This window comes from Coturnix japonica, chromosome 10, assembly GCF_054131305.1.
Source record: "Coturnix japonica strain WE chromosome 10, WE-NBRP24, whole genome shotgun sequence".
Lineage (NCBI taxonomy): Eukaryota > Metazoa > Chordata > Aves > Galliformes > Phasianidae > Coturnix > Coturnix japonica.
The window spans coordinates 1,295,548-1,320,437 of record NC_140672.1 but is presented as its reverse complement, the minus strand read 5'-3'; the positions used below and the strand labels follow the sequence as shown (position 1 = coordinate 1,320,437).

The 24,890-nt window shown below is 58.1% G+C and overlaps 1 protein-coding gene across 3 annotated transcripts; it reads right to left on the bottom strand.

Annotated features, from left to right (window-relative positions):
* Window positions 1-92: 92 nt before the first annotated feature.
* On the bottom strand, window positions 93-23,682 carry TET3 (tet methylcytosine dioxygenase 3). 3 transcript variants are annotated; one of them, XM_015883025.3, is made up of 10 exons: window positions 23,544-23,682; window positions 12,249-14,145; window positions 11,064-11,154; window positions 10,831-10,924; window positions 10,099-10,307; window positions 9,776-9,926; window positions 8,927-9,016; window positions 8,673-8,810; window positions 8,105-8,441; window positions 93-7,712 (listed from the first exon to the last, which is right to left on the bottom strand). In XM_015883025.3, exons 2-10 carry the CDS (start codon window positions 14,098-14,100, stop codon window positions 5,974-5,976), a joined length of 4,701 nt encoding a protein of 1,566 aa, XP_015738511.2. In that variant the 5' UTR covers window positions 14,101-14,145; window positions 23,544-23,682; the 3' UTR covers window positions 93-5,973. The 3 variants fall into 3 exon arrangements, with proteins under 3 accessions (XP_015738511.2, XP_015738510.2, XP_085366139.1); XM_015883024.3 differs by lacking the exon at window positions 23,544-23,682 and adding an exon at window positions 20,026-20,344; XM_085510013.1 differs by lacking the exon at window positions 23,544-23,682 and adding an exon at window positions 15,403-15,774.
* Between the last annotated feature and the right edge of the window lie 1,208 nt (window positions 23,683-24,890).

Sequence of the window (24,890 nt, the reverse complement as noted above, 5' to 3'; positions counted from 1 at the left end):
CCCAACCCCCCCATCACCATCCAAACCACCCCCCAACCCCCCCCCTATGTCATATCTGAAATCAGAGCCAAAGAGAAACGTCCCCGCCGGGATTTTTTTGAGTGCAAAAAATAAATATAAAATTTATTAAAACACCCACAATATTTTAAAGATATCAGGAATAATAATAATACATTGTGCGGCCTCGGGAGGGCCGCGTGTAACTTAGGAATAAAATACAAATTAAAAACGAAATCATGGGAGAAGGAAAGGTTGGAAAATAGGGAGGGGGTTAAAGGGGGGGGGGGGTCCATACTTGCGATTTTTAGGCATCCTAGAAAATAAATTTACCAAAACACTGAAGGGAGGAAAAGGGGAGGGGATATAAAGGGGGGGAAGGAAGGAGAAACACACGTAAAAGAGGAGAAAGAAAAAGGAGTCAAATTATACAAAATAAAATTATTATCGGCATCAATTTACTGTCCTAGGAGTTATCTACAGTTTAATACACATTAATCCTATTGCCTTGAGACTGTGGGGAAGGGGGTTGGGGGGTGGAGGGGAGGGGGGAAATCTATCGCTCCTCGATCCGCCCCGGAAGGAGAAAAAAAAATGACCAAAAAAAAAAGCCAAAAACGACCAAAAAAAAACCAAAAACGACGACGACAGAAATAAAAACAAACAACTTCATTTCAAGTAACCACAGCCCCGAGCCGGCCAAGGAATCTTCAAGTGTTGTCCCTATGGGGGGGGACCCCCAATATCCCCCCCCCCCCCCAATCCTCTGCCTCTGTTCCATCCTCCGAACCCCATCAAACACTAAATCAACCCCCCCGACCCCCAAACCCTCCTCAGATCGAACCCCGAGCGCTGAACCCTGTGGAAATGGCGCTATTTTGATTTCATTTTCTTGGGTTTTGTTTCCTTTTGTTTGGTTTTCTTGTTTGCTCCTTTTCCTTTTTACCTTCTTATTCTCTGCGGTGCAAAAATCACCCCCTTCCCCCCCATTTCCCCCCCCAAACCCCACAGGCGAAACGCTCCCAGAATAAAACAAGCTTGAAACTACGGCAGTTTGTAATCCCTGAAAGATGAGAAAAATGAGGAAAAAACCCGGGTGGAAAAGGGTCGATGAAAGGTAAAAACTATATAGTCAAAATTAGGAAGAAACAAACAGCGCTGCCAAAGGATCCCTGATTTCGGAAAGATTCGCCCCCCGGTTTCGCTGCCTTCGTTGCTGCGGGGTGTGGGGTTGAGGTATTTGCCTTGGTCTGGGGCCTTGAGGGGGCTGCTGCCCCCATCAGCTGATGGGAACCCAAAGGGAAAAAGTAGCACCAATGAAACCCCCAAAAGAAAAACAACCCAACAGTGGAGAAGTGGGGAGGTGGAAAGGAAATGAAGAGATGGGAGAAGCGTGAAGCCCAGCTATCCCCTGCCACAGCTCCCCGCAGCCAAAGCCCACCGTTCCAGGGAGGGAAAGGAGCTCCGGGGCCAGGAGGTACCAGCACCGTGTCTGGGTGCACCGGATCCAAGCACCGCGGCCGCACTCGGAGGGTGAGCACCAGGTCCTTGTGCAGTGCATGAGCACCAAGGCTGCCCCAGGACCGAGCACCACGCACCACGTCCACCCACAGCCCACGTCTGAGCACCACGTTCAAGCACAGTGTTGGTGAACGGTGGGCGAGCACCACGCCTGAGCAACTGTTCCTGAGCACCACGTCCACGCACCGTGCCCAAGCACTGTGTCCATGAACCCTATTCGAGCACCGTGACTGCGGGACAACGTCTGAGCACCGCGCTTGGTGCCCCAGCACCGTCTGCATGCCATGCATGCACACCAGCTCTGAGCACCACAACTGAGCACCACGTTCCCCTCCCTGGCTGAGCACAACATCCAAGCACCATGTTCACACACCGAGTGCCGCATCCATAGCACCGCGACCAAACAGTGCGCTCACAACCCCCTGGCTGAGCACCGAGTCCACGCACCGCGGCTGAGCACCAACAGACCACAACGAGCACCGTGTTCACACACCTGGCTGAGCACCATAGCCAAGCACCGAGGCCACGCACGGTGGCCAAGCACCACAAGCAAGCACCGTGTCCCCAGCGCGCGGCCGAGCACCGTGCCCGAGCACCGTGGCCACACGCTGGGGCTGAGGACCACATCTGAGCACCGTGTCTGCCCACCCCCTGGTTCCTGGAGGGGAACGAAGCCACCACAAAGCAAAGGTGCCCGCAACGCATCAGCGTGGCACCGGTTTCTGTTTGCATAAGAACAAGATGCTCCCGGCACTCTTTGAGCTGTCGCTCCGGAAAAGTAAACTTCCTTCTCAACGACATCATTTCATTGCTTTTTCTTTTTTTTTTTTTTTTTTTCTTTTTTTCTTCTTTTTTAATGTTTTTTTCTTTTTTTTTTTTTTTCTTTTTCTTGGTTCTCTAGTTTCGTATATACATTAGTAGCACCTCGGCAAGATGGAATCAGGCAGAAGCATGATACAGTTTGTTAAAACACCATAGCACCATTTTGATTAGAAGATTTCATTGAATAAAAATATGCCTTAAAGAGCCCGCAAAGCATATATTCCAGTACTAAAAGGAAAAGTTAGCAATTGAGGCACCTCAGGGATTCTGCTTTCCTTCTCCTTCCTGAGCCTCATCCCAAGAGTGCCAAGAGGGGGAACAGCCCCCGGCCAGCACCGAGCTGCACACCGTGGCCGGGAACCCCACGTTCAGTGCGGAGATCTCCCCCCATCTCCCATGTGGGTGTTTTAGCACCAGCGTGGCTGCGACCTGCTGCAAAGTGTCCCCTCCCCCAACCACCCCCCTCCCCAGGCCCCGATGCAATTAAAAACGCTGCCCCCAGCACACCCCGCTGCCCACCCCGCAGTGGGATGACCCCGCAGTGCTTCCACCCCATGGCTTCTGCGCAGGTGGGACAAGAGCGGGGTGCTGGTACAGAGAAAAGAAAAAAGGTTTTGCTTAAAACAGACTCTCAGCAGCAAGGGGTTAAAGAGCTGTGCATAGTTTTTCTAGATTTCATATAAGAAGTCTGAAAGCATGCTAATTTTCAATGACTGAGATTTGAGGTAGGTTATACGTAATGTAGTGTAAAAACGTGAGACTGCAGCAGTTCTTGCCCTGACCCACACGCCACTGCCCCCCCCCTCCCCAAAACCCCTGGACCAGTTTGAGCCTCCCTTCAAGGCAGGGGGGGGACGCCGCACTGGAGCAAACCCCCAAACCAGACACCTCCAAGGAAGCAGGACTTTTAGACAGGTTGCACGGACCGAAACATTCTCCAAACGCGCCCCTTTCTCCCCAAACGCCGCAAATTTCTTGCTAACATCATCTACGCAAAGCTTTCAAGGCACCCCTGCGACAACCTACAGCACGGAAGTCAGACAAGATCTGGGCGAAGCAAACCAAGGCCGGCACCCGAATCCGACCTCTTTCATTCTTAGCCCTCCAAACAGCACTGCCGCTGCACCACAGCTGAGCTCCATGGCCAAGCAATACAGCCAAGACCACAGCCAAGATCCACGGCCAAGACCATGGCCATGACCATAACCAAGACCTATGGCCATGACCATGGTCAAGCCCCATGGCCAAGCTCCATGGTCAAGACTTATGGCCAAGATCTATGGCCAAAACCCATGGCTAAATGCTATGGCCAAGACCCATGATCAAGTGCCATGGCTGAACTCTATGATCAAAACCACAGCCAAGACCTACAACCAAGACCAACAGCTGAACCCCATGGCCAATACCCATAGCCAACCCATGGCATGCAGGCCCAGGACACCCGCAGGCCAACCAAAGGTCTGACTTGCCATGAACTCTACAATCCTGATATGCTATTGGGTACTTATAAGAAAAGCAATAAAAGCTCATTGAATTTCCTTGTCAAATATACGCAACTTTACAGATTACACTTAAAAAAAAAACAACAAAAAACAAAAACAAAAATTATGAAGGACGGACAAAGCATGTTAAATATTCTGCCAGTATTTACAGTTCTCCCACCATAACTGTGTCTAAAACATACCGCTTTCAAGTCGTCGGGAGGGGAGAGAGGGGAATTTTTTTGTCTTTTTGTTGGTTTTTTTTGCTTTTTTTTTTAAAGTTTTTTTTGTTGTTGTTTTTAAATCTAAGTGAAAGTGCTTGTAAAAAAAAAAATTCTTTCCTATGTACAGGTTTTTAAAATCAGACTGATTACACAAAGGTTCAGTATGTTTTACCAAGATCCTGCTGAGCTGTGCCAGTGCGTGGGGTTGCAGTAAACACACAAGGTGATTTCGGCACGGTGATGGCGCCGGCTCTCGCTCACGTGTTCCCAAAAAGGCACCTGGAAGTGCAAAGCGACGACGCAGCCCCATCCTGCACCCAGAACCCAGCACGGCTCATGGGTGGCAGCCTCAGCTGAGGTTGTTGGGAAAGCACCACATGGTGTTGTCGGATGGTTGGTGGGTGGGTTGTTTGGTTGCAAGGTGGGTTCATTGATTGGTTGGTTGGTTGGTTGGTTGGCTTGTGGGTTGGTTGCAGGTTGGGCTGGTTGGTTGGTAAGTTGGTTGGTTGGTTGGTTGCAGGGTGGGTTGGTTGGTTGGTGGGTTCGTTGATTGATTGGTTGGTTGGATGGTTGGTTTGGTGGGTTGGTTGGTTGGTGGGTTCGTTGATTGGTTGGATGGTTGGTTTGGTGGGTTCGTTGATTGGTTTGTTGGTTGGATGGATGGTTGGTGGGTTCATTGGTTGGTTGGTTGGATGGATGGTTGGTTGGTGGGTTGGTTGATTGGTTGGTTTCAGGGTGGGTTGGTTGTTGGTTTTTTTTCTGCAGGAAGAACAGCAACCTGTATGAAGGTGAGATGATGGCACCTGGGGAGAGAAAAACGCGGAGCGCACCGCCGCGCCGACTCGCCCATCGGACTGAGAGTGTGGGGAGACAAGTCCTGGGTTTGCTCCTCCCAGAGCCGCTTGTACGGCCAAAGTCCCCCCAAGAGACTGAAAGCACCAGACTTCAGCAACAGTGATGTACAGAGAGCAACGCTAGCTATTCACAGTTTTGTGTTGTTTATCGTGGGTTTGTGTTTTTTCTTTTTCCTATTTATGTGTTTGATTCCTGTTGGGTTTCTCGGAGATGCAGCCGAGCTGCTCCTCATCTCCTCAGGGCAACAGAGCCCCAAATGAGCATAGAGCCTCGGACTCAAGCACGGAGCTCCAAGAGCAGCACCCTCCACACGATGCCCTGAGGTCTCCACCCACGGGGATGGACTCCTCCAGTTGTAAAACAGCCATTGTGGGTCCTTGGGAACCAACAATTAAAAAACATTGGATGTTCGGTGCGTCCTGCTGACGTTACACCACACGTTTCCAGGTGGCTCTGTGGGGCGGCCCCCCATCCACGGCCCTGGGGAGCTCCACCTCTTGCCTTTATACGCTGGTTTGGTGTTTGGGTTGTTTCTCTTTTTTTTTCCTATTTTTTTTTTTAATTTATCCATGTATTTTATTTTTTCCTTGATGTTCACTTCATATTTTGAAGGTTGGCTTCATCATTCTCGTCAGATTAAAAAAAAATAATAATAATAATCCAATAAATACGCGGTTTTAAGTGGGATTAAAAACCTCTCCTTTGTGAAAGGACGCTATAAACTTCTCTCTCCATTCTTGCAGTGCACAAGGATAGATTAAAAAAACACAGAGATATAAATATTAGGTTACTGAAAAATGTCCAAGAACATTGTTCCTTTCCTATGTTCCTACACTTTGCCAAGTGCAGCTCGCACCCGCATCGGTTCTGTTGTTTCCAAGCATAACGTTGGGTTTATTTTGCTTTTTTCCTCTCTTTTTTCTGCTTTTTTTTTTGTGTGTGTGTATGTCTTTTTGTTTGTTTTGTTTGTTTTCTTCTCCCCCATGCCCGAGGAGAAAGCACCACAAAGCAGCACCGGGACTCCAGTGCTGCTGACTTTGAGGTAAGAAGGGCTGCGGCGGCCGCCTCCGCCTTCAGACCCAGCGGCTGTAGGGCCCCGTCACCTTGGTGTACGCGTAGGAGGACACAGTGATGGCAGAGTTGGTGGGGATGGCCACCGCCTGCCGCGTGGGGACTGCGTTCCTCCTCTCCTTGGTGGCCGCCTCGGCCGCCAACGCGCCGCCCCATTTGCGCTTCTTGGCGAAGGCCTTGGCGTCCTGCTGCAGCCCCAGACGTGCCGCCTCCTCCTGCCGCGCGCGGGCACGCTCCGCCAGCTGCTTCATCTTGGCCTCCCACAGCGCCAGGCCATGGTTGGGCTGGTTCAAGTTCTTGTGTTGGTAGAAGACCAGGGAGATGCGGGTGGGATGGCAGCGGTTGGGTTTCTTAAGCGGGGTGGTGGCGTGCAGCTCGCGGCGGGCGCACTCGATGAGGATGGAGCCATGCGCGGGCGCCACAGCCACGCCGCCGATGTTCTCATCCAGGAAGTTGTGCTCGCTGTCCGACCACTCCTCCTCCTCTTCCTCTTCTTCCTCCTCCTCCTCCTCCTCCTTCACCGCCTTCACCGCCGCCTCCTCGACACCCTCCTCCAGCCCAAAGGAATCCCACGGCTTCTCCCGGCGGACCCCCGCTGCCCCCTTCTCACGCACCGTCGCCGCCTCCCATGGCTTTTCAGCCAGCCCCGCCACAGGTGCCGGAGTCCTCTGCCCCTCGGCCTTGCTGGAACCCCACGGCTCTTCAGAGAAGATGGGCAGCTCCGGCAGGGCCGAGCCAAAGCCAAGCGGTCCCAGATCCCAGCCCTTGTCCCGCAGGGTCGGGGTACCCGCACCGCCTAGCACTGTCTCCCCCAGCTTGCAGGGGCTCCACGGCTTCGGCAGCAAGCTGGAACTGCACGACGATGATGCTTCTCCTGCCACGTTGGGCCACTGCTTCTCCGGCAGCGGCAGGCGCACGGCAGCATCGAAGGCGCTCAGCTTCTCCCGTCCTCCAGCACCTGGCACCAGGCTGCTCCACGAGCTCTCGGCCGCACTAGTCCGCTCAGGGGAAGACGAACCTCGGGACGATGCTTTGTAGGGACTCCACTGCTGCTCCGGTACAGGGACAGCAGGCAGAGGCAGACCAGTGCCGGGCACAGCTGCTGTGGGGTTGTTCAGGGGCTCAATGCTGGGCGGGGGGTCTGGGGGCTCCTGCTTGATGGCCCTGTTGCCAAAACAGTTCTGTGCAAACGGCGATGCCTCCTCCGAGCCCATGCTAGTCCTGTGCACCCCGGCCGCAGCCGCCTTCTGCTGGCTGGCATAGCGGTTGGCCCGCTCATAGGTGCGCTGGTGATGGTTTTTGCTCCGGACGCTGTGTGGGATGGGCTCGGGGAAATCCGTATTCCTGTAGGTATGGTTGAGGTTCTCCTGCAGCACCTGAATATTGGGCTTTTTTTCGTAGCTGTTGCTCACCCAGCTCTCACCCCTCTCAGGCACCCCGTAATTCAGAAACTGCGAGGGGAACACGTGGTTGTTGGAAAAACCGTAATACCCAAAGGAGGGTAGCGTGAACTTGGAATGAAACCCGTTCACAGAAGGCAGATTGGGCTGTGCATAGTAGGAATGGTAAGAGTAAACACTGTTCATGCTGTAAGGGTCGGAGGGCCGGCAGCTGCCCAGCACCGAGTAGCTCTCCACCACCGCATTGCCGTTGTACTTGAAGGCGTTGTAATGGCTCTGAGGCTCCACTTTGATGGAAGGTTTCAGCGGCTGCGGGGTGAGCCCACTTTTCAACGGCATACCTGTGGGCACAGCACACACAGCCACCGTGACCAGCTGGCCGAGGAGACACAGCAGGAACTGAGGACCCTGCACCCAAAAAACCCAGCCAACAGCAGGACTGCTGGCATACACAGCCTGGCTGTGACTGGCATCACCCCCATGTGCTGGCAGCAATTTGCACCCACGCACTGAGCTGCAGCAAAAGCATGGGCACCACAAAAACCACAGTGCAAAGCCAGACCCTAGGGCATCAGCTGGTAGTGCCAACTTGCACGCAGCACTGCTGGTGCACCCTAGGGGCCAAGAAAGCCCCCAGCCACTACACCTCCCAGAGCCACAAGGGAACATCCTCATCCCCTCACTGCTTTCTGCACAGCTTGGGGCTGTGTGACCTCAGCTCTGTCCCCATTACCTGCATTTTCTTGGAGTGTAGGAAGTTCAAGCGCTTCCTGCTTGATCTTCTCTGGTGTCATCAGCTTCTCCTTCTGCAGTTTCTTCTTCTCTGCTGCGGCTTTCCTTGCCTCCAGCTGTCTCTGCCGACAGGACTTGGCAGGCTCGGGCAGCTTACGCACCTCACGGGGGAAGGATGTGAGCACCTGGATGGCCCCGCTGCCCACCTTTGCGTTTTGGTTCTCCTCGCTGCCAAATTCATCTGTGCTGGACATCTTGTAGAGGGGGAGGACGTGCAGCTGCTCATCTTCGGGGATCTTCCCCACCACCCGATTGTCTTCTTTTGTCAGCGTGCAGACCTGGGGGAGTGCAGGAGGCTGTGAGGGGACAGGGCTGCCAAGCTCTAGAGATGCTGACAAATGCAGCCCAAGGAGGCTAAGGGGGATAGCCCTGATTCAACAGCAATCCGCACCCCAGTCTTATACTGGTGTGCATCCCCCAGCCCACTCTGCTCCCCTGCTGCTGTTTGGAAACTTTGCATGGGGTTTGGGTCAGACAACAGCCTGAACAGCCCGCCAGTGCCTGCTTACCACTGTGCAGCCATTGTAGAGGTTATGCTGATCTTTGTGAGCATGAGCACAGAAGTCCATGCACGCTGTCACCCCTGAAAACGGCCTCCCCTCCTTCAAGCCCAGCCGGCAGTCTATTGCGATATCCTCGTTGGTAACCTAGCAGAATGAGGAGAAGGCTTTGGTTACCTGAAATCTGCATGCTGCCACCCCGCTCCCATTCTGCTGGTCACCAGGCTGTGGAGCCAAGGAGGAGAGGGTGGGTGGTTGGGTACCTGATTCTGGTAGGCCTGAGGTGCCAACCTCTTGTAAAGTGGAGCAACCTCAGTGGCCAAGTCCTGAAAGCTTTTCCGGAGCAGCTCTTCCTGCAATAGGGAAAAAAAGGTGTTTGTACACAAGAGGACATCATCCAAGGGTTTTGCCAGCAGGGATGCAATCAGGGATGCAACCCATGCACGTCACACTGCATCCAACCTGCCCCACCATGTCTGCCATCACACAAAGCACACAGCCTCAGTTTCTGGTGACATCTGGGTTACTCAACCCTCAGCCTGCTGTGCTTCTAATTGTGCAACACAAGAATCCTGCATCTCTGTATAGGAAATTGGTAATCACAGCCTGAGCCTCTGATTAACCAGCTGAGGCGAGTGTCAGGTCAGCTGTGGGAGCACAGGTGAAGGTAATTCAGCTGTGATCCTGGAGAGGGTGGATCCTGACTTCACCTCTCCTAGACTTCATTTAAGGGCTGACCACCAGGATGGCAACATCTCTTTTGGAAACTGCTCTTCTGTGGAGTTTGGGTGACCAGCCTCAGCATTTTCCATCTGGATTGAAGACATCAGAATAGGTGAGTTTTTCCTATAACCTTTGGCTACCTATTACATCACCATTCTTGTATTATTTTCTACTCTACAATCTCCCTGGGGTTTTTAGTGAGGCTCCATTTGTCACACTCAGCAGCAGTGCTGTGGGACATCAGTGAGAGCCTTACTGGGTCAGGTTGTCATTTTTACCCCCCAGTTCACCAGAACTACTACATGGGACCCTATTTTCAGACTTCCTCCTCCCAAAACTTGGAGCCAGGGCTAAAAAGAACCCCTCCCCAGTACCATTGTGTCACTCACCTCCTTGGGATTGTCCCCTACCAGCCTGAACTTCCGTGGAGTTTTGCTTCGGGCGTATTTGCAGCCATTGAAATACATGCTCCAAGAGCAGCCAAAGGAGAAGGAAGCACCGCAGGTATTGGGGTCCTTGCCTTGGCACGCACAAGTCCGGCTGCAAGAGGGACAGCAAAGAGGAGCATCAGCCACCACTGTGGGGACAGCATCCCCCTCTCTATGGTTGGAGGGCTGACAGCCACCCCTACTGAGTGAGAAACATGGGAGGATGCCTGTGTCCCCTTCTGCCCCACATCCCTGAGCTGGAGTGGTGATCCACTCGCACTTACTCGTCATTCAAGCCACAGCGGCGGCTGGTGGGGTTGCCGTACTTGGTGAGGGTGTCAGTGAGCTCCTGGTACAGCGTGTCGCCCAGCGTGCGGGGGATGCCCTCCCAGGCCAGGATCAGGATGATGATGACAGCGTTCTGGCAGTGGTGGCCAGCTCGGTGACGCACCAGGCACAGCAGCTTCTCCTCTTGGTTGTGTCTCCGGATCACCTGTCAAACAGCCAGGCCCAGTTGGCACGCAAGCCCCCACCAGTGGGTGCCTCTGCACCATCCCACAGGAATATGGAGAAGAAAGCTGCAGTCACAATCCTGGGTATGTCCTTCCCAATGGGCTTTGGGGTGTCAGAGTGACCCCAAGGCCCACAGCGCTTGGTGGATATCACTGGGTGAGCACTGTGCGTGTGGGGTTGATGGTTGGATCAGAGGGTCTTAGCAGTCTTTCCCAACCTTATTGATTTTATGATTCTATGAGGGTGAGAAGCCCTGCAGAGGTTCCCAGGAATGGCCACCTCTTTTGCTTTGTCTTTCACTGCTATACCTTGACCACCAATGGTGGGGACCTCCCTGTCCCCAGGCAGAGAGGGGACAGACAGCAGCATGGCACTGAGAATGGCAGAGGTGGGGCAGAAGCCCTGAGCCTGGGGCTGTTTCACTCCCTCTGACCCATGTTTGATTGAATGGCACTGATGAGTCCCAGGGACTTCTGGGTCCCTTTCTGCAGGCACACACTCACCCACTTGGCAATGGGGCAGCCCCGGGAGCTCTTCCCCTCCTTCCCAGTGTAGATGACCTTCTCAATGCGGATGGCTTTACCCTTCTCTCCATACCTGTGGGCAGACCTGCATCAGTCACAAGTGTCCTGCTGAGGCCTCACCACAAAAACCCCCCCCCCCCCCTCCCTGCCCTCTGAAGCCCCCAAGCCCCTCCAGCAGGGCCCTGTGAGGGGTTGGGGTGGGGGTCCCTTACCGCTCCTCCATCAGCTCCCGGATGGATGCCACGGTGGGCCCCGAGCCCAGGTGGGTGTAGTACGGCCCCTCATCCTTCTCCACGATTTGCTCTGCAGGAAAAGGTGTGTGTGGGGGGAGGGAACAGAGATGTTGGGGTGTCCTCTGGGCACCACATCCCCCAGATGCCAAATTCCCTCAAATGAAGCACTTTTGCATGAAAGATCAGGCATTTCCTCACTGACAGAGCACAAGCCTCACTCCTGACTGCAGTATTTTGCCACCAAGTGTTTTAGGGCTGAGAGAGTTTTGCCCTGGGTTTACAGCTCCTGACAGCACTGGGGGAAACTGGGAGATCTTTGGGAACAAAGGGGTCAGAGGGGGAAGCAAAGGGCAGTGCAGGGTGGGTCCTGCAGGGCAGGGTCAGATGTGGTTCAGCCCATCCTGTGCTCCCAGCACTGATTTTCATTCCCATTGTGTCCAGCTGCCCAGGATCAGCGTGGGACACACAATGACAGCCCACAGCAGCACAGCATCCACCAGCATGGGCATCTCATGGAGCACTGAGCCCCAACTCCCACTTAATTGCGTTCTCCTATGGCTTTTTCTTAAGAAAACAGAGCCCATGGGAGATGGAGATGATGGAAGGGACCAGGTTGCAAATACTAAGCTGAATTCTCCATCACGTGCTGCAAAGTGTAACAAATGCCAGCACAAAACCACGTGGATCTGGGAGCTCTGTGCCTTTCAGCACACCCTGGCAGGGACAGCAGCTGGAATAAGCAGCACTGTGGTTACAAACAGCGCTCCCGGAGCAGCAGGAGAGGTGCCAAGAAGGTTGGCCGGAGAGGTGGTGGCTGCAGACAGCCAAGCTCAGCCAATGGGGCTCTGAGAGCTGATGGAGCTGTGGGTGTCCCTATTTGCCACAGGGAGTTGGACTGGGTGGCCTTTAAGGGTCCCTTCCAACTCAGACCATTATATGATTGTCTGATTCTATGCTTGGTGGTGGCACTCAATCAAGCACTCGCTCACCCCTGGCCATGAAAGCAAGAGAGAAGAAAGCCCAAACCCACCCACCCTGCAGCCAACGCAGCCATGAAGACAAATCCCACCAAAGCAGCCTCAGTGCCCCCACAAGTGCTGGAGGGGTGAAGTTCCCAGCTCCCACTGAAGGACCTCCCAGCATCATCCCTATGGCCCCCCTTACCCACGCAGTCGCAGGTGGGGAACTCGGCCTGCGCACGCTTGGCAGGGGTGTCCAGCAGGCTCTTGGTTGGCGTGTCCAGGTATTTGAGAGGTGACTCCAGGAAGCCGCTGAGGGTGGGGGTCAGCGGCACCTCATCCTTGGTGGGTGTCCCCTCCGCCTCGTCGGCGTTCTGGCTCTCCTCGGAGTAAAAGCACGTGGTGGACACCACGGTGATAGCACCAGAGGATTCGATTTTGATCTGCTTGGGGGAGCGCATGGAGAAGAGATGCTCTGGGGGAGGTCCCTTCCCCGGTGACAGTATGGAGCCCCCGGGGGTGGCGTTGTTGGGGGTCACAGCGGCGGTGCTGGCGGTGGTGGGGGGCACCTGTGGGGCTGGCGGCTGCCCCTCCTGCAGCACGGTGGTCCCGGTGGGCGGCAGGCTGAAGGTGTCCCCAAATTCAGCTTCAAACTGCCGGATGAGCTCCTCCAGCTTGTCATCCACTACAGCGGGCGGCGCTCCCTCCGGTCCCGGTGTTGGCGGGTGGCTGTGGGTGTCCCCCCCGGGGGTACCCCTTTCCTGAGAGTCGGGAGCAGTGGGTGGGTGCGGGGTGGGCGGTGGGGGCTCGGGCTGCGGCGCTGCGGTGGGGGGCTCAGAGGGGGCCCGCAGCCCATCCAGGCTGATCTGCCAGAAGGGCAGGAAGAGCGGCTGTGAATCCTTCTGCTTGGGCTTCTTGATCTGCACCTGCTTGCGGGCTGGCTTGTCTGGCTGCATCCTCTTCTTCTTTTCCTTGGCTTGCTTCTCGAAGGGTTTGGGCGTGCTGGGGGTCCACCAGCTGGGTGGGTGCTCCGGGGGGGTCGTGGAGCGGCTCTGCTCAAGGAAAAGGCTGCGCTTGTGGTGCAGGTGCTGCTGCAGGACCAGCTGCGTCTTCCTGTGCAGGTCGGGCTCCTGCAGCACACGGGGGCTGCTTGCTGCCTCCTTGCCTGGTGTCCGATCCGGGGGCTTTGGGGCTGCTGCAGGGGGGGCTCTGCTGGCCTCGGGCCGCTTGAAGGCGGCAGCAATGTATTCGGTGCTGCCCAGGAGCTGCTCCAGCTCCGCCATAGGGTCGGGGGTCCCGGATGGAGGCACCGTGCTGACAGATGGCTCCAAGGGGGCAGGGGGCACCGCGGGGGGTGGTGGTGGTGGTGGTGGCGGTGGTTGGGGGGGCGGCCCATCAGCACCAGGTTGAGGGAGGGCGGCCGAGAGCTGCGTCAGCGCCTCAATGGCGATGGCCGTCTGCAGGCTGATGTTCTTCTCCTTGGCGATGTTCAGTGCACTTTGGGAAAAGGGGAGGCCGTCCGACGGGCACGGCTCGGCGGCCTCCAGCACCGCGGGGGGAGCGATAGCACCTTTGTCGGGGGGCGGCGGGGCGTGGGGCAGCGGACCCTCTCCCAGGGCTGCCTGGATCTTCTGCTCCAGCCACTCCAGGTAGTCGGGGCACTCGGGGCCGTCGCAGTTGCAGTTGGGGGGCTTCATGCCGTGCTTGGCCAGGGCGAGGGCGGCCTTGAGGGCGTGCAGGTCCTCCCCCCTCGGCACGCCGTCCCGCGGCGCCAGCCCTCCCCTGCTCATCTCGGTGTCAAACTTCTTGTAGAGCAGTGAAGGGGAACCCGGGGCAGGCAGCCGGTAGGAGGACACGGCTTCAGCCACCGCCGAGAAGGCCACCAGGTTGCGGGCGTCCTCCAGGCGTGCGGAGCCGGTGGGGGGGCCGGGCAGCCATCCGCTGGGCTCCATCAGCGCGCTGCCCCCCGCCTGCGGCCGGCCCCCAGCGGCCAGGCCCAGCCGGCCGCCCTCGCTCAGCGTCCTCTCGCCGCCATAATCGATCAGCCCTTCTTCCATTGGGCCTCTTCTGGGGCCATCAACCGGGTCGCCCCCCGGACCTGTCTGAGAGCATAGAGAGAGGAGAGGTGTGAGCATCCCAAGCAACATCCCATGCCCCGTATCCCACCCCACAGCCCACCACCCCCCCGTCCATCCCAGCACAGCTCCATATGCGGCTGCAGGTGCCTTTGCATCCTTCCCATCCCAAAGGCCCACACCGAGCTGTGCTCTTTGGGACCGCAGCTCAGCACTGCAGCTTGCAATGGGGCACTGAGCAAGGAGTGGGGCAACAAGGAGATAAGGGGGTCCGGAGCCCAACACCCCTGAGGGTGCATGACATGGGGGCAGGGGGGGCATCTCTGTGCCCACTGGAAGGGGGTCTCAGTGCCACAAGGGATGGGATGCGGAGCATTCTGCAGTTAGTCACTAACAGGAGAGCCCTGTGCGGGGCCGGGGGATGCCTTCACCCCTTTTATGGGGCCGCTGACAGGCAGGAAGAGATGGAGCAACAGGCACCTGAACCAGGCAGAGCAAAACCCCCATGGAAGCCGAGAGGAGCATCTCGAGTCCTCCCTGCCCCAAACATCCCCCCGGGGAGAAAACATGGGGTGAAAACCTCATTGGTGACCCCGTCTGCCCTTCCCATGTCCCCTCCGCAGCCGGGATGGTCACCCCGAGCCCCGCACAGCGCTCTCAGGGACCCCCTCCCCCATCCCCCCCCCCCCACGCAGGAACTCCCGCACGCGTGGCCGGTCCCCGGTTGGAGGCTTCCCCACGAGGGACCCTGCGGTTCATCCGAGCGGGGGGGGGGGAACCCACGGGGAAAACACGCGGCCTCCCGCACCGCGTCTTTTGTTCCCAGCACCGCCGTGGGGGGGGGGGAGGGGGTTGGAAAAGGGGGGGGGCGGGATTCCATCCCGAAGCCAACAGCGATTCCCGCACCCCCCCCCCCCCAACCAACACCACCGCGAGGAGGAACCCACCCGTGTGCACCCACCGCCACGGGGGGGGGATGGGGGGCGGATGGGGGGGGAGGGTGGAAACCGGCACGGCGCGGTGCGGCCCCGTCCGCGTGTCGTGAAAAGGGGGGGGGCGGGGGGGAAATCACTGCGGGGAGCGACAAACGATCTGCGCCTCATTTAGTTTCCTTACCCCCCCTGTTATTCCCCCCCCCCGTTGTTATTTCCCTCCCTCCCTGTTTTCAATGCTTCGGGCGGAAGGAAAACAAAAAAAGGCCGCGACACGCACCGACCCCGCCGGGCACCCCCCGGCCCGCGACACCGGCACCAGCACCGGCACCGGCCGCGGGGCGGCACTTACGCTGCGGGGGGGGCGGCGGCGGCGGCGGCGCGGAGGGACGGACGGCGCCCGCGGACGGACCGAGGCGCCCGCGCTGCTCCGCGCCGCACCGCGCCCGGCCGCGGCTCCCCGCCCCCCGCGGCAGCTGCTGCAGCCATCAGCCCCGGCGCCGCGCGCACGTACGGGAGGGGAAGGGGGGGGGGGTGGAGAGGGGGCGGGGGGGGTTGGGGTGAAACGTGCGATCGGTCCCGCAGCCACCGGAACAGCGGGAGGGTACCGAGAGACCGCACGTGTCACGAGTACGGAGCGCAGGATCAGCGGCACACGGAGAGGGGCGGCACGGGCATCCCCAGCGCCACGCAGACCTCTGCATCCCATAACACATATAGCACATAACCATATAGCACATAACCCATACAGAACATAACCCATATAGCACATAACCCATACAGAACATAACCCATACAGCACATAACCCATACAGAACATAACCCATATAGCACATAGCCCATACAGCACATAGCCCATACAGCACAGAACCCATACAGCACATAACCCTATGCATCCCATAACCCATACAGCACATAACCCATATATCCCATAACCCATACAGCACATAACCCTATGCATCCCATAACCCATACAGCACATAACCATATAGCACATAACCCATATAGCACATAACCATATAGCACAGAACCCATACAGCCCATAACCATATAGCACATAACACATATAGCCCATAACCCATACAGCACATAACCATACAGCACATAACACATATAGCCCATAACCCATACAGCACATAACCATATAGCACATAACCCACATAGCACAGAACCCATACAGCACATAACCCTATGCATCCCATAACCCATACAGCACATAACCCATATAGCCCATGACCCATACAGCACATAACCCATACAGCCTACAACCCTGTGCATCCCATAACCCATACAGCACATAACCCTGTGCATCCCATAATCCATACAGCACATAACCCTATGCATCCCATAACCCTGTGCATCCTATAACCCATACAGCCCATAACCCATACAGCCCATAACCCATACAACCCATAACCCATACAGCCCACAGCCCTGTGCATCCCATAATCCATAAGTCCCATCCCACAGCCTGTGCATCACCCAGCTCCACACATCCCACAGTCCACGCATCCCACAAGCCTGTACATCCCGTAATCCACACATCCTGCAGCCCTGTACAAAACCTATACCTCTATAAACCCCACACATCCCACAGCTCTGTATATCCCCCTGCCCCATGCATCCCACAACCCTATAGATCCTGCACCAACACCATGTGCCCTACACATCCACATCCCACACCAACCCTGTACAGAACTGGATCACCTGCAACCCTACACAACCAGCAGCCCTATATACCCAACCAATTCATACAGCAGACCCATTTAGGTCCAGCAAGTTGTACATACAGCAACCCTTTACACCCTACACCAACAGCAGCATCCCATAGGGACCAGATGTCCCCAGGTGAAGTGCCACAGCCACCATAGGGCCCTTTATCCTTCTTTTTTCCCCTCTTCCTCCCTATTTTTTGTGTTATCATGCCCTATATGAAACACGGAGCGATGGATGGATTAGCAGACAGCACTGTGCTGTGCAAAGGGTCGTTCCTCATCCCCAGCGCCCCAAAACCCAACCACGAGGCCCATCTGGCCCTGTGAATTGAGAACTGAAGCAGCGATCCCTTATCTGGTTGCTTGGGATATTTGTAAACCCACTCCTACACACACACACACCTCAATTGGTTTCACAGGCTCGGAGCAGCCGAGCGCATCATCACATCCAACCACAAATCATCCCATTGGAAGGGCAGGATTTGGGGGCTGGTGGTGCCCAGATATGGCAGCACACGGCATGGGGTCGGGTTATGGATGCAGGGCTGGCACAGCCGGGGCACAGCGGGGTGCTGGGGAGGTCAGCAGTGCTGCCAGCGCCAGCGGCTGGGGCCGGCCAAGAGGCAGGCGGCTGTTTGGCTGCCGGCCCCGTGCCGCGCTCGTGGTTTCCTTCCCCTGGCAGCAGCTCCGGGATCCTCCAGGCTCCGGGGCACCATTGGGTCCCCACGGGATGGGGAAGCCCAATATGGGTGAGCATCCCTGAGCACAGCCCGAAGGAAGGGCACGAGGCCGGCAGCACGCCCTGGGGTTGGATGAGCTGCTCAGCCACACCGGCAGCGGGCACGGAACGCCGCCCTATGTCAGCACGGTGCCGGCGGTTGGGGATGCTGGAGAGGAGCCCGGCGGTGTGGATGCCCCAAGCGGATGTGATGGCCCTGGGAAAAGCCAACTGGAGAGCCATGGAGCCCCTCCCGGCGCTCCCAGACGCTCGCTTGTTTTCCAAGCTGTTTCCGTGGCCCCGGCTGACCCCGGCACTGGGTTTGAGCCGCTCGCTCCTGTCCTCATTTAGCCCGGCCGACAGGCAGAGCCGTGGCAGGGCTGCGTTGCAGGGAACCCATCCCCGCTTCCATGGGCCTCGCAGGGAATCCCGGAGCCATAATCCTGCTCTGGATGCCACTGGGACAAGCATTTCATCCTCCTTTCCATCTCGCAGGCAACAAGCTGTTTTAATGACACCTATTCACTCCGCTCCGGCACCAGGAGCGTGCAGTATGACGGGGGATTTTTCTCCACCAGGAAACGTCTCCAACCCCATCCTTTCTTGTGGGGCTCCAGGAAAAGCATTTTCCCAGCCCAGCCAAGCTGCAAGCAATGGGAAAGCTGATCAAAGCAAGGGGAAAAGACGGGAAACCAAAGGCGTTTGGAGAGCAGGATTGCCCAGCAACAATCCTTAATGCATGGAGCAAAGGGGAGGTGAGAGCTTGGATGCAGCTCCTCCAAAATCACCCCCACCAGGAGTGGCTGCGCTCCGGCATCTGTTGCTAATCCACCCTGGATGCCTTTCAAAGCTGGGCTGGAACATTCATCCCCACGCACGCAAGCGGCCCCTGAGGTCCCACTCAGGCCAGGCAAAAGGAGGAACCTGCGGGGCACAGCACTATGGGATGCTCAGCACCAGCAGAGCCGGATCAGAGCCGGATCAGCTCCTCGGGAGCTGCTCAGCAGAGCCAGGGCTGGCGTTCCCAGCGCGGCACTGAGCCTGGAACCAGCATTTGGCAAGAGGAAAGGGGAACGGCTTGCCAGGCTGCGTCAGGCTGCTCCGGCCGGCAGCGAGGGAGGGGAGAAGAGCTCTTTAAAGGGAAAAGAGAAAAAAATAAAGGGAAAGAAAAAAAACCAACGTGGCGCTATTTTTGTTTCTTGGAGAGGCTTCAGTCCAGCACAGCTGACTCCTCTCGTGCTCAGCTCAGCTACCAGATTGGCGCTGCGGCCGGCCGGGCAATGCCAAAACAACAGCTGGAGGCAAACGGGGCTCAGGCAGGAAGGGAAGGGATGGAAAGGATAAAAAGGAGAGGATAAAAGGGAGGTTAAGGGGGAGAGGAGAAGAGAGGAAGGGGGAAAGAAAGAATGTAAGGTGAAGGAAAGAAGGGACGTGGACTCACCTGGGATGGAAGAGGAAAGTGTGTGGGCTGTGGCAGAAACGCCTGAGGCTGTGCTGAGCCTCTCCCTGTGCCGGCAGCACTTTGCCACCCACCCGAGCTGCCCACGTGGGGCCGGGCCGCGTTCCGCAGCCCCTCACACCCTGACAGCGCTGCCTGCAGTGGGACAGGGCGCAGTGCCCTCCTGCACACCCCACACCAACCCCAGCACAAACTCCCCCCTCGCCCGGTTCCCGTGCCTTGCAAGCAGGGTGCAGAAACCCAACCAGCCTTTGGGAATCGGTGGCCATGGCGCAAAGCCGCCCCACACCCATCCCACTGGGGCTGTGTGCACTGCTGGGACCGGGGGTCCCGTGTTGTACCGTGGGTGCACAGCTCTCCAAAGCCCACCTGCCGTCCCGCTGTACCTGGGGGATGCGCAGCCCTGGCCCTGCTCCTCGCTTCGTGAAAGCCGTCAGCAGCCCGAGCTTTTGGCAGAGGAGGAGGAGGGACGTGTGTGCAGCAAGCACCAACACGTCGGCAGCGCGATGGCTGGCGGGCAGGAGCCGAGAAATGAGTGGGAGCCCGGCCCTGCCCAGTCTGGGTGCAGGGACAGCACCGGCTCCCCCAGCCGGTTTCACTGCTACGACCCGTCCCGGCAGGGAAAAGCACCCGGGGAGAAAGCGAGACGCAGGGCGGGCTTGGCATGGCCAACACAGCGCGCCCACGATGCCCCGCCTGCTGCACGCTGCTCCCCAGACCCCCTGACTCACCCCAAAACACCACCACCGCCCCATGTACCCCACCAGGGCTGGGAGGGTCCCGAAACACCAGAGCGGACGTGATGGGAACCAAGTCACATCCAGGAAGAGCCTCACGGGGGACACATCCTGCTCTGCAAGCCAGCATGGAGACACGGGATGGCCGCTTCCCCTTTCACCGGCTCCAGGCTGAGATCCTCTTTCTGCACAGAAGCGGACGGCGCATTTTCCTGTTTGGCTCCAACCCCTGTGTGCACGCACAGCTGAAAGCCCAGCAGTGCAAGCCAGCTGCCAACCCCAAAAGAGACATCGCCACAGCCACATCCCCTCGCACAGTGCCCTCCCCACATTTCCCTGTACTCACCCCAGCACGGTGGCCGGCAGCCAGCACCGGCGCACAGACAGGTCCCCATGGAGGGGAAGGCATGAAGACCCCCACCATGAGGTTAGCACGGCAGCAAGGCTGGGGTTGAGTAAGGTAAGCTCCTTCTCCACCCTATGTATGGGCTCAGACACATGCTCAGTCAGAGCCGCCGCATCTCTCCTACACACAGTGCTGAAGAACCACCTGAAAAGCAAGCAGGAGCCTTTCTACACGGGGACGTGCTTGCATCACATCCTTTCAATGCGCTCCCCATCAGCACCGGCACAATGGCTGATGCAGCACGCCGCACAAAACCTCCCTTTTTTCTCCCCCAGAATATGACAGCCCCCTCCCACCTCGGCTGCCTCCTGGGGTCCGCAGTGACGCTGAGTCAGCGCTGGCGCTGCTGAGTCACCGCAGCCACATCAGCCGCGATGAGCTCAGCGCGGGGGCTCCAGCACCTCCGAGCACGCAGCCAAAGGCCGACGCTCCATCCCGTGTCGGGGGGCACACACAGCTCCAAGCTCAGCCCAATGGATGCCATCGGTTCCATGGCCCTCTCTGATATCTCCGGGCATAGCAGTGCATTGGAGCGGCCTCTGGATGGAGGCTGTGCTGCCATCCTGTCCCAAAACGCCCCATCGCGGGCAATGCCACAAACAGCCATGGCATCATCACAGCCGTCACCGCTGCGTCTTCTTCATCTCACTCAACCTTTTCCATGACCGAAAAAGGGAGGGGAAAAAAAAAAAAATAAAGACCCAATCTCTGCTATTTTTTTCCCCTCTGATGGGGTCATCAGCGCCAAGGGGGGAAGCGCAGACGCCGCCTCCGGCTTCCCTGGCCTGCGCTCCCCGGCACTGGTGACGGGGCTGATGACTCACGGGAAGGGAGGGGGGAAGCGACGTGTGCACGGGGCCGTAATGTTTGTAAACCTAAAAAAAGCCATGTGCAGGCAGGCAGCGTGCTCTGGCCAGGAGCACCGGCTGCTAATGGCTCAGAGAGGCTGCGGCCGCCAGCGAGGAGCCCTGGGACAACAGGGACGGGCAGCAGCTGCCTCCAAACGAGTATCACCAGGGAAGGGTCAGCCCTGTTCCTCTGCTACAACACCTGTAAGCGAGGAGAACCACCCGGGTTTAAATGCAGAGCCTTTAAATGCAGAGCCTTTAAATGCAGAGCCTTTAAATGCACGTGCTTTAAATGCGACGGCTCCAACTGTAACATCTCCAATTGCAACGCCAAGCTGGGGCTTCCAGGGGTCATTAAAGCCCCATGCTCTCGTGTTTCTCAGCCTCCTGCAGCACCCGACTGCCTTCTGGCATGGCACTCACGCAGGCCCACGGCTCCCTGTGCACTCATCCACCTGGGGAGCAAAGAACCACACCACCAGCAGCCAGCACTGCAGCCAGAGAGCTGGAGCCGAGCCCTCCAGACATTACACAGCATCCCCCGGCCTCCACGCTGACGACTGCAGCAATTAGAACTTGCTCCAATCAATTTTTTACAGCGTTTGGAGCGCTCGGAGTGGGTTGGTCCACCCCCATCCCCCCTCCCCACTCATTTGGCTGCATTGGAAATTGCAGCATTGGGAGCTCCAGGTCCCCAACTCCACCACTCGACAACAAAACCTCACTGAATCAAAAAGATGCAGCCAAGAGATGTGCAGAAACCATCTTTTCTTTTTTCCCTCCCCTTTAAGAACTGCCATTTTAGCTGAAGCAAATAAACATTCTGCATCATCAGCCACAACTGGACCCCCTACAACACCCAGCACACGCCTGCCCATGGTCCCAACATCACACATCCCTCACCCCGTGGGCACAGGGATGGGGAGAGAGCAGCCCCTGGCGCTGGCAGCAGTTCTGTGGGTGGATGTGGAGCGAGGACAGCTTGCAGCTGTTCCACCTCCAGCCCCTTCCCGTTTCATTTCATCTCCCTTTGGATCCCGGCCCAGGGGGAAAAAATAAAGCTCTTTTATCCTCAAGAAAAGAAAGAAGAAATAGGGTCTGGCACCCTCTTGCACTGAGCTCAAAGGAGAGATAAAAGAGGCGCTGGAGCCTCAAGGGTGGCACTGATGAGGCTCAGATCAGGGAGCTCCCACTCATGCCCTACGCTGCAGTGGGGACAGTACAACAACCACAGTGAAGGCGGTGCTGGTGTTGTGCCATTAGAAACATGCACGTGGAACGAGGGTGTAGGAGCAGGGACTGCAGTGGGGACCCCAATACACAGGCAAAAAGCTGAAGACCCCAAACCATGGGGACAAGGACAAGGGACTCCTGCACATGCAGGCAGAAAACCAAGGATCCTGGTAGCACAGGACCAAGGACAAGGGAGTCCACAATGCACAGGAAGGGGACAAGGGACGCTGAAATCATAGGGATTCAGACCAGAGAACCTGACACTGCAGAAACAAGGAGGAAGGACCTTTGCACACACAGGCAGGCGTGGGATTGCAATGCCCCAAGGATGGGGACGCCAGCACACCGAAACGGGGGACGAAGGACACTCATGCAGTGGGAATAGGGACCAGAGAACAGACAGATGTGGGGAGACAACCCAGAATCATGGGGCTGTGGGGACAGGGAGAAAGACCTCAGCGCCAGACGACGGAGAACTGGAGAGCCCAGCACATGTGGGCAGGGGACCGGGGGCTGTGAGACTGTGGGGATGGGGACCCCAGCACATGCAGGCAGAGGACTGGGGGACACGTTGTTCCCAATGTGCCAAGACCCCGTGGGAAAGGCTCTTTAGCGCACAGACAACAGCACAAGCGCGTCGTTGCCATGTCACCCCACACCTGGGGACAAGCACACAGCACCAGGTCGGGGTGGGGGCACCGTGTCACCCCCAGCGTCCTCCGAGTCCCTTCTCCATCACCTGTGGTCATGGATTCAAGGCTGGAGACGGGGACAGCCCCAAAGGGTGGCATTCAGAACCCACCACGACGACCGTCCCCAGGGCCTCCCCCCAGCCCCCCGCACCCCCCGGTATCCCCGCACCCGGCGGAGCCGCGCTGTAGCCCCGCACCCGGCACCCACGGCGGACGGAGGGTCCCCACCGAGCTCGGGGCCGGGCCCGGTGCCGTCACCGGGGTGGGCCGAGGGATGAGCCGGGGGGACTCGCACCCCCCGCCCGCACCCCGCAATGACGCAGAGCGGGGTCGGTCCCGGTGCGGGGTGACAGCCCGTGACGTCACCGCAGCCCCCGGCCCCGCTGCCACGGGCTGGGGGGGGGGGGTAAGGGGGAAGGGGGGAGGGGACAGGAGGGGGAACCGCAGAGAAAGGGGAGGGGGGGGGGAGGTAGGAAACACTGGGAAATAGATTAAAAGCAGCAAACCGGGATTTTTCAGTGAGGATGGGGGGAGGGGGGAGCACCGGGGCGGGTTGGGCGTGCGAGGAACCCGCAGGGGGAGGGAGCAGCCGAACGGGGGACCCCCCCCGCTTTGTCCCGCTTTGTCCCCGGCCCATCACCGCGCCGCCCCCGCCCCGGCCCCGCCGGGCCCCGCCGCTCCCTACCTCGCCCCGCCGCTGCCCCCGCCGCTACGAGGCGGCCATCTTGTGCGGCGCTGCGCCCGCCCCGGCACGGGGGGGCTCCGCCTCCACCCGCCGTGCGGCCAAGAGCGGGGGTGGACCGGGAACGGCGGCCCACACCGAGATGGAGCGGAGCAGCGGGGACACGGCGGGGGAGGGGGCGAGGGGGGGTGTCACGGGGGGGTGGGGGGCGAGCTGCGGCTGGAGGGATGCGGGCAGAGCGCAGGGAACGGGCACGGGTTGGGCTGCGGGATGAGAACAGGACGGGACAGCGGAGCGACTGCGGGTCCGACGGTAGGACCGGCCGGTCACAGCCACGGGACCGGACACGGGCCCCGCTGCAGCCCGGACACAGGCCCAGCTATGGGGGCTGCTGCAGGCCCGGACACAGCCCCACGTACAGCTCCTGCAGGCCTGGACACAGGCCCGACCCCAGGACCGGCCCCAGGAGCAGCTGTAGGTCCAAGTGCAGGCCAGAAACGTGGCCACAGAACCGGCCCCAGGACTCTATGGTCTGAAATGGAGATCACCAGCCATGGGCCTGCAACAGGACCAGCTCCAGGCCTGGCTGCAGGCCCAACCGCAGGCTTGGCCACAGGCCCGGCTGCTGGGAGCTGACCTGGCCTGGAGGTTCTGCCAGCACAAAGTGGGTCACAACAAAGCAGGAATAAAGCTCAGGTGTTGTAAGTGGTGGTTGGAGGTACCAGCACAGAACCAGAGTCCCTGAACCAGCTGCTGTGCCCCATGTAGTGAAATCAGGGAAGCCCTCTTGCCCAAAAGATGGACAAATTCAGTGCAGAGCAGCAGCTCAGGGTTCCGTACACCAGCACTAGTTTCCCTTTGGGGTTTTGCTCCCTCAAAGCTGATGGGGGCAGCCAAGCAGAGCTTTGCAGTGTTGCTTGTTGGTGTTGGTAGGGAGCAGTTGGACAGATGCTGATTTACACCAATGGAGCAGGAAGATGGAGAGCCATCAGAGGAGGGCGGCACTGGCAGCACCACTGAGCAATGATGAACTTAAGCCTCCAGTATCTCCCTTCTCTGTTTGCAAGAATAGCCGTGGCTTGAAGAAACCCAGCAGGAGGAGGAACCAAGAGCTGGAGTGATGGAGGTGCGAGGGCTGAGCACGGCAGGTTCACAGCCAGCGGCGCTCAGGGAGGAACAGGCAGAACTGGTCACAGTGCAGCCAACCCCTGGGAGAGGCAAGGGGACGTGGGAACAGCAGCCACTCATCCACCTGCAGGAGCAGCGAGGCCCCAAAAGGTGAAGCAATGACACTCGGTGTAGGGTAGAATCCCAAAGAGCCAAGCAGGGAGCACTGCCCCATCCGCACCT

Excerpts from the sequence above, each read along its gene's own strand:
- TET3 (XM_085510013.1), bottom strand. The coding sequence starts at position 15,759 with ATGGGATGCAGAGGTCTGCGTGGCGCTGGGGATGCCCGTGCCGCCCCT. Across the intron at positions 10,925-11,063 it reads CGGGAGCTGATGGAGGAGCG|GTATGGAGAGAAGGGTAAAG; the intron begins GTAAGGGACCCC and ends GTCTGCCCACAG. Across the intron at positions 8,811-8,926 it reads CTCAGGCCTACCAGAATCAG|GTTACCAACGAGGATATCGC; the intron begins GTACCCAACCAC and ends TCATTCTGCTAG.